Source organism: Spermophilus citellus, assembly GCF_964194105.1.
Source record: "Spermophilus citellus genome assembly, chromosome: 9".
NCBI classification, from domain to species: Eukaryota; Metazoa; Chordata; class Mammalia; order Rodentia; family Sciuridae; genus Spermophilus; species Spermophilus citellus.
Genome location: NC_138191.1, coordinates 97,245,709 through 97,259,147, shown reverse-complemented (window position 1 = coordinate 97,259,147; position 13,439 = coordinate 97,245,709). Strand labels below are relative to the sequence as shown.

General features: G+C 54.5%; 1 protein-coding gene across 4 annotated transcripts in view; it reads right to left on the bottom strand.

Moving 5' to 3' along the window:
* GLIS1 (GLIS family zinc finger 1) overlaps nt 1-13,439 on the bottom strand; it is a 195,625-nt gene that overhangs the window by 72,765 nt on the left and 109,421 nt on the right. For all 4 annotated transcript variants that reach the window (XM_081306752.1, XM_081306750.1, XM_081306751.1 and 1 more), the window contains 2 exons: nt 8,724-8,901; nt 4,152-5,034 (listed from right to left, as the gene is read on the bottom strand). In XM_081306752.1, the coding sequence (XP_081162878.1) occupies nt 4,152-5,034; nt 8,724-8,901 (1,061 nt within the window). The remainder of the gene's footprint in view (nt 1-4,151; nt 5,035-8,723; nt 8,902-13,439) is intronic.

Here is a 13,439-nt window from a genome sequence, read left to right as displayed (position 1 = left end):
CACAAAGGATCAGGTCTGCCTAGGATACGTGGGCAGCACGGCTGGTGAGCTGCCCTTGCAGGAGCACCCGCAGATGGCCACGCCCGCCCCAGCACTGCAGAACCTGCTGGACTCACCAACCCGAGTCCAGGCTCTGCCACCGATGGCTGGTTTGAGCCTCAGTTTCTTTATCAGAAAAAAAATCTCTATAAACAACCCTGTTCTCATTCCTAGGGCTACTGTAGTACTCTCCTTAGATGACCATAGGAAAGAGTGTGATGGGGGAGAAAAGAATTACCCAAGCACTTTCCCTGCATCATATCTTTTAACCCTCATAACAACAGCACTAAAAGGCTATACTCTTGTTGCTCCATTTACAGTCGAGTATCCTCTAGTTCAGAGAGGGTAGGTCCCCTGCCTGAGATCACCCAGTTGGCAATCTGCAGAGCCAGGCCGGGACCCAGGTGTGTAGGATGCAGACCTGGGCTTTGCACCTCTGCCCACACCTTCCCCGTGCAGGGTCACAGCTCTGGATAAATTCTGTAGCAAAGTAAGGGATCCTTCTTCTTGTTATTTATAAAACCCAGGATAGGAAAAGGACGGTTCTGAGCAGCTGTCCTTTCTCACTCTGCCTCTGTCTCCTGGTGTGCAGAGGAGCAGCCTCCACAGGCTGGTCCTTTCTGCAGCCTCACACAATCAGAATTTCGGCCCTCTGGGAGAACCAACCTAAGAAAGCACGAGACTAATCTTCAGAGCTGACGTCTTGGAGGCGTCGCATCAGTGTTTGGGTTGGATGTAACCTTGTTATCGCAATGCACAAGAAGCTCCGGATTTCATAAGGCTGAGACATCTCAAGCAACGTAAGAAACACAACAGGATATTGCAAAGAGATCAGGGAGCTTCCTGTGGACTGCACAGCGGGCAGGGAGGGGGACAGACGGCACCATATCCCCTGGGGCCACCGAGTCCCCAGTCCAGGCCTGGCTGAAGGACTAAGGTGCCCGGCCGGGCAGAGCGCTTGGCTGCTGCCAGCACCCTGAGGCCTGCCTGGTACTGAGCAGAAACTCCGCGGTCTAAATTCAAAGCAGCTGCAAGGCTGGGGTGTGACGTCTGGATGAGGAGAAGGGAGCTTACCTCATGAAAGAACAGTGAAAGCGGCTGCTGGAGAGATAATAAAAGGATTAACTGCTATTTTAGTGGCCATTTACTCTTCAATCAAAATGTCTCATCTATTTCCTGTTCTCCAGAGGCTCCAGGTCCAAAATTCCTTTGTCTATTACAGCGCATAGTAGCAGACGCCTGTCATGAGAAATTAATAATTTCACAGGGAAGGGAGACTGTACTTATCTGGGTGCGGGCTGGGGCGCCCCATCCCTGGGTCACCTACTGTGCCAGCATCGTGGGCGGGGAGAGCACTCCAACCCCATGGCAGGCAGGAGGGGCTCCGAGAGGCTCCGAGAGGCCTCGGAAGCTGTGGGAGGAGATTGTTGCTGCCAGCTGCAGATGGTGGCACCCAGCAGGGCCGGCCCTAAGGCTCCAGAGAATCATTAACAGAAAATTTATGGACAAGAGCATGACCGTTTTGAAAGACGTGGGTTCAAATCCCACTCCAATGGTTACTAGCTGTGTAACTTCAGGCTTTATTTTTATTGTCACTACTACTACAATGATCCTTTTTTTATTGTTGTTGCTAATACTATTGTCTTTAGCTGTGTAACCTAGGGCCCGTTGAGCAATCTCTCTGATCCTCAGTTTCCTCATCTGCAGATGGGGGTTAACGATATCATCCTGCAGGGCTGTGGTTCTACCACTTAGAACAGCACCTGCACACGCTCAGCACTCAGCAACTGCCTGCATGTGTAACCATCATTGTGCTCCTGATCCCAAAGGGCAAGACCAAGTGCTCACCTAGGAGCAAGAGGGAGGCTGGCTGGACTTTGTTCCTTCACCTGTAAAAACCCCTGGGTTTGACAGCACCCTTGTAAAGACTAAACACAGTTACCAGGGAGCCTGGACACCACCACCTCCAGGAAGCCTGCCAGGCCTCCCCTCCCTGGAATTAGGCAAACTCCATCCCAGGCTGCCACTGGTCCTCGTCCCTGATGGCTCAGGGACCCATCCCTGAGTGTGAGGTCCCCCAGGACAGGAAATATGACAGTCCAGGTCTGGGTCCCCGGGGCCAGGCAGGAGCCAAGTGTCCTGTGGAGTCTGGAATCAGGTGAGATCCCACAGGCCTAGGAGAGAGATCCTGAGAGTGCACTGACCCGCCTGGCCTCCCTCCCTGGGCCTCCACTTCCCAAGCTGGAAAATGGGTGGGGACTAGATCATCTTGAGGCCCCCAATGTCCAACACGGATACTTCTGGATGTTGTGACCCCACACAGGAGGCCCCACTGCAAGAAGGTCACTGACTACATCATATTGGGGTTCATGGGACAAGGTAGCCTCCACTGAGGCCCTCGCAGACACCAGTGGGCTCACCCACATGACAGAGAACTACAGCTGTCCCTCCAGGGTCTCAGGGAGAGAAAGGCCAGACCACCTCCCAGCAGCCCTGGCCCGAGGACTATCTGTTGGTCATGGCCTCCCAAGCAGGGGCACATGTTCCGGCAAGCCACATGTTCTAAAACCCCAAATGAACTGGGCATCCCCAGCCTGGCCAGTCACCAGCCCCCGGCCTGTACACTCTCAGCCCAAAGGCAGATGACAAATCAAATCCATGGCCTGCTCAGCCCATCCTCCCCACCTCCTCCACACACCAGGCTCCCTCCTCCTCTTGTCCTTGGCACGGATGGCTCACTGCCGCTCACCTGTCTGTGAAATCAACTCCTTCTCATCTCAAGGCCTGGAGAGCTGACCCCGTATATGCCTGGCTCATGGCCCCACAGGTGACAGGCCTGAGGCGAGGTGAGCGCTGGCCCTGCCAGAGCTTCCTGCCTCCTGCCTGGCCTCCCTGAGGGAGGGACACTGCTCCTTCCCAGACCTAAGGCTCCACGAGGTGGGGCCAGAGACAGTGACAGTGCACATACCTGGAAGAAATCAACCTTGGCTACAACACTGACCCCTGCAGACCAGCCCTGCTGCTGCCCAGACTGAGCGGTGGCCTGGGTGGCCCAGGCTCCTTGTTCTGTGGAGCACACCCTAGGCCCAGCCTTCCACTCCCAGGCAGGAGCTTCTCCTGGAGGGCCAGCTGGGCCTTGGGGGCAGGCAGAGGGCATCAGGGACTAATATTATGCTCCCGGCCTCTGGTGACAGATATCCACCACAGCAAGAGCACAATACAGAAATGACCAGTCAGAAGGGCCAGAGGCCAGGCTGCCAGCAGTCAGTGTGTGTGTGTGTGTGTGTGTGCATGAATGTGTGTGCATACAAACACGTGTGTCTTGCTTTCTCTCCACAGAAACCTTAGTGCAGAGCACCAGCTCTGGACCTCCTCCCAGAGCTGGTGCTCTGCAGGGCCTTATCTGATGACCCCTGACCCTAGCCCAAAGCCTCTCTAGGGGCCCAGAGGTCTCAGGCCCGGTGCCTGTGAGGACCCAGTGCTCCTTGAGGACAGCCAAGCTGTAGGCAGCTCTGGGAGGAGGTCCAAGAGCCTTTCTGGGAAGGACACTAGGTGAAGGTCCAGTGCTGAAGGAGTGTCACTACCTGCCTGTCAAGGCCTCTGCCAAGTGGAGCATGGAGCATGTGCACGTGAGAGAGGCTGGCCAAGCCCGCTTGACCTAGGAGGCCATGCAGCATGCTAAAGCACACCTAATGCATGTCTGATCCTCAGGGTAGGGGGCAGGGTACCTAGTAAGGACAGTGTGGCACTGCCAAGTTTCACTGTGACAGTGGCACTAACCACCTTTTTTTGGAGGTACCAGAGATTGAACCCAGGGGTGCTTAACCACTGAGCCACATCCCCAGCCCTTTTCTTTGTATTTTTTAATTTAGAGGCAGCATCTCCGTGACTTGCTCGGGCCTTGCTAAGTTGTTGAAGCTGGCTTTGGACTCACAGTCTACTGCCTCAGCCTCCTGAGCCCCTGGTGCCACCACACCAGGCGGCACTGACCATCTTGACCAGGGCCCACGCCCACAGCACTGTATCTAGCTCCCAGGGCACCCTTCCAGGGGAGTGAGATGGGCGCTGCTCTGCAGGGCTGGGGGGAGGCCGGACAGCCTGCAGGGACTCACCATGCACTTGTTGGGCTTCTCACCCGAGTGCACCCTCATATGGATGAGCAGCTTGTAGCGGGCGTTGAAGGGCTTGTAGCGGCGCACGCAGCCAGCCCAAAAGCAGGTGAAGTCCTCACCCTTGCGCTGGTCGATGTGGCTCTTCTCGATGTGCCGCACCAGCTCCTCCTGCTGCTCGTAGGCTGCACAGCAGTCCACCCAGCGGCACGCCTGCCGCCCGGCCACCATCCTGCTGGCCAGGCCCAGCCCCAGGCCTGTAAGGCCCGGGCCAGCTGGCAACTGAGGCAAAGGGTAGGGAGGCGGCAGGCCCTGCTGGTGAGGCCCGAAGAGCTCTGAGAACTCGTCCGCAGGCTCCTGCTTCAGAAAGCCCGTCTTCCGGCAGGCTTCAAGTTGCAAGCTGCCCTCGTGGCTCTCAGTGGACACAGGGCCAGGCCGGGCCCGCTTGGCAGGACCCCCCAGGTCTCCTGACAGAGGGGGGCTCCGGAGTCCATTTACGCAGGTGACCAGAGCTGTCTGGGAGGAACGGATGATGGGGGTGACGTCAGAGGAGGTGCAGGGCGAGGAGGAGGCTGAGGAAGTCGGGGGCAGGCCCAGGAGGCAACAGCGCTTTAAGCTGCCCTCAGGAGGGTGGGCCTCAGGCTGCGGGCCCAGGCCAGAGCTGGGCTCACTGCCCAGAAGGTAGCAGGAAGGTGCAGGGTTGGCGAGCCCTCTGCTAGGGAGGTCCAGATCCGTGTGCAGGCCAGTGGCTGGTGGGGCCCGGCAGTGAGTCAACAGGGGTGTGCGGGCTTCGGCCATGGCCTGGTAATCGGGCAGGGATTCCTGCTTGATGTGTGGTGTGGTTGGGAGGCCGCCATTCACATATGTGGCCTGTGGCCTGGGAGACCTGGAAGAGAGTGGTCAGGGAGGTCATGAGGAGGTGGGCACTGCACAGGGGGAGGCCTCGTCGGGGCTGCCAGAGAAGCCAAAGGCTAAAAGCAAAGGAAGAGGAAGACCAGAGATGGGTGGTCTGAGAGCAGAGAAGAGTGTGGAGGGAAGAGGAGAAAAGGAGAGGGCCGGGGGTCAATTGAGAGGCAGGAGGCTGGAACAGGTGAAGAGGAGATGCCAGAAGGCCCACTCATCCTTTTACCAAAACCAGCCCCCACTTCAGCCCTGGGGCCCTCCTCCCAGGCTGCCCTGGGGTCTTCCCTGCACTGGGGTCAGAGGAAGCTCTGACCCCTGTGGGTTCTGTGGGAAGGAGGCTGAGCCTGGCATTCTGAGGAATAGCCAGGTCCAGTGGGTTTTAAATTCCACTTACATGTCCCTGAAATCTTTTTTAATCTCTGTAAGTTTTTTGAAAGTGAAAAATCTTCTAAAAATGTCCTCTGAAGTTCTGCCCCAAGCAGCCTGTCTTCCCTGCTGTTGGCGTCAGTGAATGGGCGTCTGAAGCACAACCACGGTACAGGGGCACCTTAACACTAACTGAGGAGAAGACCCCCAGGGGAATGGCCCAGGACTTCAGGCCCAGACTCCAGGACCTCATGAAATTGACATTCTAGGGAGAAGCCAGGGGCAGGCCGGGCAGGGCAGCCCACAGAGGCAGGAGGCCGGGCCTAAGGCCAGACTCAGCCCTGTCCCAGCTGCGCCAGCTCAGGCAAGTCCTGAGTGACATCGAAGAGATCCTCCCCATGACAGTGAGGGTGGTGCAGAAGCCAGGACTGGGGTTTGCCACGCTGGCTGTCTTCAACATGGCACACAGTCTCCTGGAGAAGGCCTCTCGCAAGCACAGGCATTCCCTCTGCCCACTTCACAGGAGGCCCAATTCAGGAAGACAAAAGGATTCTCGCACCGTAGGGCCTACCATCCTGGGCTGGGGACCAGGTAAGATATAGGTAGAGACACCAGGGCCTGCCTGTCACCAGAGGACTCCAAAAAGGAGAGCGCCAGGAAGGTAAAGCCCCTCTAGCCGGCCAGCAGAACAAAAGGCCCAGTTTTGTGCCTAAAGTCTAACTAGGACACCTCATGAGATCTCCCCACCCAACCCCCTGCATCTGAGTCTCGGTTTCCTCACTCATGAAACAAGGACTAAGCCTCTATGTAGCACTCAGAGGGAAGTTGCCCGGGGCAAGTGGCAGCCCTCTGGGAAGTGGGTGGCATGGTGCATGATGCTATTCTCACTGCTGCTACAGCACTGCTGTGGTCCCTCTGTTTCCTAGCCCCTCCCTTCTGGCTCCCTGTAACTGCAGCACCCTCAGTTATAGCCCCAAGTGCAGGGTAGAAGAGGATCCAGAGCTAGGAACCCTGGGTATGGGTTCCAGCTCCATCACTGCAGAGATGGAGGAGTCAAGAAGGCCCAAGGCTTGCCCACCATCACACAGTGGCAAACCCATGCCACACCTGGACCAGGAGCCCAGCTCTCTTGTCCTGTGTACAACTGACCTGACACTCTCCTTGAATGTAGGTATGGCAGAAGGGATTTCTGTTTGTTTCTCAGCTATAATGAGCACCCTCCACCTCCCTCACCAGCAAACTCTCTTCCTACCCAAGGAGTCTGCTGCCCAGTCTGTGCCCAGGAGAACCAGGAGCTTTGATTCTGAGGCAGACAGCAAATTCACACCCCCTCCCAGTGCTAGCAGAAAGCTCCATGTATTGAAGACCTAACAGTGAGGACCTTGTGGAGTTTAAAAATATAAAAGCACGGATGCTGCATAGGGGGTTGCAATCTTGGGCCTGGTACAGGTGGGCTGGGCAGAGAAAGGCAGCAGGAAAGCCTCTGTTTGGAGCATCCTTTTGGAAACAGTTATCAGGCTAATCATTAATAGCAGTAAAGAGGAGCAGCTTGAGCATTCTGGGACTGAGCTATTGGAATGAAAAAAAAAGGCTGGGGATGTGGCTCAGTGGTTAAATATCCTTGAGTTCAATCCCCCGTATTAAAAAAAAAAAAAAAAGAAAAAAAAGAACAAGGTGGGGGATGGGGCTCGGAGGTCACAGCCTGAGATGTGAGTGTGTGGGGCCTGCAAGAGGCTGGTGTGGCTGCCAAGGAGGGTGGGCAGCCGGGGCCAGATCACAAGCTCTCCTCACTCTGTATTTCTAACCTTGTTTTAAGGAAAGGAGGCTCAGCTTCTTGCCTGAGGTCACCCAGAGAGCCAGTAAGGAATGGAGTGAAGACTTCGGCACCATTCTAACCATGGCCGTGGGGGCAGCCACTTTACGCACAGGAATGACAACATCAGGATGTCGTTGAGGCTATTTAATCCTCTTCACAACCGGCTAGATGCCGCTGGCCTATGTATGTATATAGCCCCCTGGCCTTGGTTTCCCCACCGCATGGTGATGGTGGGTTGGGGGAGTCAGTCCTTACACAGCACTCAGCGGAGCACATGGCCCACAGGAAGAACCTGTGACTGTTGCTTATTTGCAATGGGACCCTGGGACAGAGGGGCTTCAGTGGGAGAACATGCACATGCAGTCTCTGGCTGAGAGGGAGTCATTTGGTTAGCATCAGGGAGTTAACCTGGAGGCAAGAAGGCTGGCAAGTGGCCGTGGCAGGAGCTCAGGTGGCAGACCAAGGGGCCTGAGACTGAGAGGCCACCCAAGTGCATGGTACCAGCAGTGGTGGGTAAGGAACAGGATTTGGGGTATGTGCTGGCCTGGGCCCTCTTTTCCTTTTCTAAAAGTGCCAGCTCAAAGTCACTTTGGTAGCAGTGACTTTGCCAGAGTAGGACACTGGGTACAGACTCTCCTTGCCCTCCATTGTCAAGATAACATTCAAAATGACAAATGATATTTTTGATTGTGTCAAACACAAACCCCCTTACTTAGCTCGCCCTAGGATAGCACAGCTTCCACCTGACATAGAATGAATTTCCCTGGAGAAACTGGGCACTGCTAGGAAGTCTTGTGAATAATTAGGCAGATAAATGCACTTGACTCTTGGTAAACCAAGCACAGCTTAAAGCCTAAAAGATGTGTGTTGCATGTTGGGAACTGAACTGTGCCCACCCCCATCCATATGTCAGAGTTCAACCCCACAGTGTGGCAGTGTTTGGAGACAGGACCTTTGAGGAAGTAATTAAGGCTAAGTGAGGTTAATCTCCTCATAGGAAGAGGAGATTAGGCTGGGCATGGTGGCACAGCCTGTAATCCCAGCAACTCGAGAGGCTGAGACAGGAGGATCTCGAAGTCAAACCAGCCCCAGCAACGGCAAGGCACTAAGCAACTCAGTGAGAACCTGTCTCTAAATAAAATACAAAATAGGGCTGGGGATGTGGTTCAGTGGTCGAGTCCCCCTGAGTACAATCCCTGGTACCGCCTGCAAAAAGAAGAGGAGATTAGGACACAGATCAAGGGTGACCTTGTAAGAGACATTGAGAAAGCAGCCATCTGCAATGCAAGGAGTAGGTCTCAGGAGAAACCAAACTGCTGCACCTTGATTTGGGGATCAGGCATCTCTGACCTGTCCCTGGTCCTCCTGAGCCTCAGTTTCCCTATATGTCCCACATGTTAGGCAGTTTAGGTGAGATCCTGAGGCCCTTGATCCTTGGACCTCAAGGACTGTCCACAGGAAATGGTGGACAGGTGGGGATGGGCACGTACCTGTTAGGGTGGGGGAAATGCAGCAGCCTCTCGCAGGCTGGGGGGCGGCCCCGGGGTGGCGGACTTCCTGCAGGGAGAAACAGTCCCTGGTGGCAGGTGGGGCTGGGGCCCTCAGCAAGATCCAGATCCAGCAGACCCTTCTCCGAGCCGGGGGTGCAGTGACCATAGCTCCCATTCACTAGGCAGAAACCACAGGGAGAGAGGAGACAAGTGAGTGGCGACAGCCTGCAGGAGGGCACGGGGAGAGGGCGGGCATCAGTTACGGCTGGGAAGGAGCACTGGAGCCACCTGAGGCACCACCCTTCCTCACCAAAATCCCAACCAGCAAGACCAGTAATAAAATCCCCAGAGCTCCAACACAGATGCCAAGGCTTCACTGCTGAGAGGACCATTATGCAAACACTGGGCACTTAATGTGTAGCAGACACTATTCTAACAGAGGAAACTGGTGAGCAGAACAAACCCCTGGTGTCTTGGAGTTCACAGCCTGTCTTCCTGATGCTTGCACCTCAATCCTTGCATGGCTGCTGCACCTGTGCCAGCATGGGGGGGCCCGAGGCCCCGCGGGTACTAGCACATGTGTGCCAAGGAGGAGATGTGATCCAACAGCACTACTGTCCCTGGTACCAAAGCTCCACCTGTGCTGCTTCCCAAATCACATTTCACAGCAAAGAGGTGATGTGTGATCATTCTCCTCCACCCTCATTCCCTGGCAGCCTGTTGAATGCCCAACCTTGCCTGACTACACGTCTTTAGGAAGCCTAATTGAGGCAAAAGACTAAACTACGTAAAGTAACACAAACGTCAGGCACAGTTGCTCTGAGCTCCTTCCCCTCTCTGGGCCTCTTTCTCATCTATAGATGACGATGGTCAACCTGGAACTTCTTGGGCTTTCTACTCTGTCACCTCTGGGGGTGATGCAGAGGAGGTAAAGACATGGACTTAGTGACCTCTGGACCACAGTGTGACCCTTCTGCCCGAAGCCCACGATACCACTGGGTAAATCCCTGCATGTGGCTGACCCTCTGCTCCCCTCAGCAACAAGGGACAGTCACACCAGTTCTCCAAGGACGCGGTGAGGTTTGGAAAGCAGAAGCGCACAGGCCCTGGCACAGTGCTGACACCTACAGGTGCGTGTGGAATGGAAAGCATCCTTGAGGTTAAACTGCACTTCGAGACCTAAAAGGTGCCCTACAGATGCAATAAAATTTTATCAAGGGGTCCAAGGGTTATCCAGGCACTGTCAATGCTGAGCGAGATAAAGCATCAAGGTGAGAAAAAAAAAAAGTGAAGACCAGAACATAGCCAACCGCTTAAGCTAAGGACAAGGAGATCAACACCCAGGTCCCACTGCCCTCTGTGGGAGGTATGCATGCCAGCGTCCCCATTTGACAGAGGAGAAAACAAGCTCAGGGAAGGGACATTCTAACCCAAGCATTAGTGTGCAGAGGAGACTGCACTGCTCGGGTCCCGGGCAGTCAAGGGGCTCGGGCAGCCTGTTGGGGGGCTCAGATGAGCATCTGCTCCACGCCACCTTCCCGTCCTGCTGTGGGGAACGCTGGCTCCGCTGGCCTCGGCGGCTGCTCAGTCAGCCCCTCACAGGCTTATTTTTTTAATAACTTGGTTGTTTTTTAATTAAAAAGAAATCCCTGGTAATAAATGTGAATGGCTGGAGTTAATGAGAGCAGGCTGCAGCTCGTTTCACTCCGTCTCTGCTTGGCCGTCCTCGCCTTTTCCAAATGGTTTCTGCATGTGATTTTATTGTCCCATTGAGGCAAGCCTTGGGATGGGGCCTCAGAAAACTGTGGATAATTTTATGACCATTAATAGCATTTGGAGCAGAGCGCGCTTAATCATCACTCGGGGCTGCTCCGCCAGGGTCTTCCTCCAGAGTCCTGGGGGGGCGGGTGCAGTTCTGAGCCTTCCTTGAGGACACGTAGGAGCTGTGTGCAGGAAAGGAAGACTTTGGGCCCCGGGGATGAGCAGTGGGGGCCTTGAGTTTTTGAAGCCCTTACTTGGCCACTGTCTATCCCAGGGTAGGGCCAGTACAGCCATTCTCCAGATGAGGAAAGGCCAAGGTTTGGACAGATTAGCTGCCTCGGTCCAGGCTCAGAGGTCTGTAAGAGGCAGGGCCACAACCCAAATCCAGACGTCTTAGATTTCAAGGTCCAGCTCTGTCCTGCTACCTCTCAATCAACTGATGAGTAACTATAGACCCCCAAACAAGCATCTCTAACTGGGACCCCAAGGAAGATCAGAGAGGTTAAGCAGTTTCCTAAGTACACACAGGGAGTTACAGGCTGAGTTGAGGTCAAACCCATCAACTCTGTGGGAAGAAACGGTCATTATCAGCTGTTTCCCGCCTGGAGACAGTCAGAGGTTTTTCTACAATAGATAAACAGGCCGGATTAGGGAGAAAGCCTCTCCCGTCACAGTTTGGCACTGGTTGGTGCTCCAAGTCCATTCCAGCCCTCTTCTCCTGTACTGCCACAGAGCCCTGGAGGGAAGCTGTGACATCCCAACCTCGCAGAGGGACACTGAACACCAGAGCTGGCAAGTGGCCACCAAGGTCATACAGCAACTGCAGATCTACTCAGGGCCCAAAGAAAGGTCTCCCAAAGCCCATACCAGACTGCCCCAGGCTTCCTGCTTGATTGAAGGATGGAAGATTAAACCAGGAGGCTGACATGTGGCCCAGAGATGCCGTCACCACCACAAAGATATGGGTGCTGCCTAGCACAGGGTGTCTGTCAGGAAAAACATGGGCACCATCTCCCACTGCTGGAGTCTGGCCTCTCTGCTCCAAGGGCATAGCAAGGCCCAGATGGGGAGACCCCTTCCTGCCCACACTGACTCCAGGGAGTGAGGGAGCCACATGGACAGCCCTGCTGCCCTGAGGAGAAAGTGGGGGTGCCCCGGGAAAGGGCTGGCACCCAGCAGCCTGATTTCCCTCTGTGCCACAGGGGGCCAAGAGTGGACTTTGGAGGTGGCTTTCCCTACGCAAATGAAACTCCTCTTCACTGGAGACTGATGGGCCCCGTGTTCATTTTTACAAGTTGGTAAGAAATCTTAGAACGTCAAGAACTGGAACTGACTGAGTATCTATTTCATTAATAAATAAACTGAGGCTCTGAGGGGGCAAGAACCTTCCCTGGTCACACAGCAAATCCACAGTGGAGCCTGGACTGGCACTTCTGAAGTTAGGTAAGAATTTGGTCTACTTCCCTCATCAAGCCTCAGTCTTCTTATCTGTCAAATGGTGCTGACACCTACCTTACAAGGTTATGGGAACAGGCGAGATTATAAATACAATGCCCTTGGCACGGTGCCTAGCTTACAGGAAGCACCTGGAAAGGAATGATGAGGATACTTATTTCTTCTATTTCTCCTCCAGCTTGGGGAAGGGAGGCAGGCCTTGTTTGAGAAGCAGTCTATCCCCAGAAAGGTCAGACTCGGATGACCCTGAGGATAGACTCAGGAGGACCAGCCCCCAAAACTTGAGGTTTCACCAAATACAGGGCTGGGCAGTCTGGATGAGGTCACAGCCAGCAAATCTGAAGCAAATGGCTCCAGTTACACACCAGAGAGCTTTGCAAATTATCGTAATGAGTTGGCTGTAAAGTGGCACCACAAATAAGGTGACTCCCCACAAGAATTTTAATTTATGCTGAAACCTGCCAAGTCTGCGTGAGTGGCCATGGACACGTTCAGCGACTCAGGCCCACACGTGCCACCCTGCAGCCTCAGCAGCACCTGCAGCCAGGTGTGGGAAGGCCTACGTGGTGCTGCCTTCTCCTTCACTAGCGGACTTCTAGTGCCTACCCAGTAGCAGGCTGGAAAAAGGCACTGCCCTTCTGCCTTTTACAGTTTACAGTAAAGGTTCCCAGCCATCACCCCGGTACTTCACTGCAACCCTCAGAAGTTGGCTAGGCAGGCTCAGAGAGGGCAAGTGATTTGCCCAAGCCCACAGAGCAAGTCAGTGAACTTTACCAGGCAAAACAAGAAACAATTGAGGCTCTGGGAGCCATTCAGTCCGTGCCACCACGACTCCACTCTGCTGTTGTACCATAAAAAGCAGTCATGAGAAGTATGTAAAGGAGTGAGTGGGGCTGTGTTCCAATAAAACTTTATTTAGAAAAATATATCTCTGGCTCTTGGGCTATTAATTTGCCAATCCCTGAACTTATGCAGCAGTTAGAGAGGGATTCAGAATTGGAGATGGTCATACTTTCCTGAGTCTGTAAAATGGGAAGAATTTTACAGGGTGGAGTCAATGACATGATAATTAATACTGCACACAGGGCCAGCTCTGCTGGGCATTTAATAAATGCAAGTATCTTCAGCCTGGCTCTGGGTGCCCCATAACCTGGGGTCCCTTCACCTGTGTGTCACCTTACATTCCCATGATGCTTTGCAGCTCCACATCCCTGCCATCTGTTCAGGGGCCTGACCCTCTCACACTGTGGGCCCTCAGAGCCCAGCTTCTCTTCCTGGCACATTCCCTGGGCTCTCACTTCCCTGACTGCACAGCACAGCTCCCAGAATCCCTTGTGGGGCTGCCACTCAGGGTGTACCTGTCCACCTGCACAGGCCTGGCAACTCACATGTATTCTGTCACTCCAGAGTTGGATTGGGACACTCAGTACTGCCACCCTGGTGCTTTTCAGTGCAGCTAAAGACTCTCCTCCCTGCAAGTGACAGCCTTCAGGCAAGGAC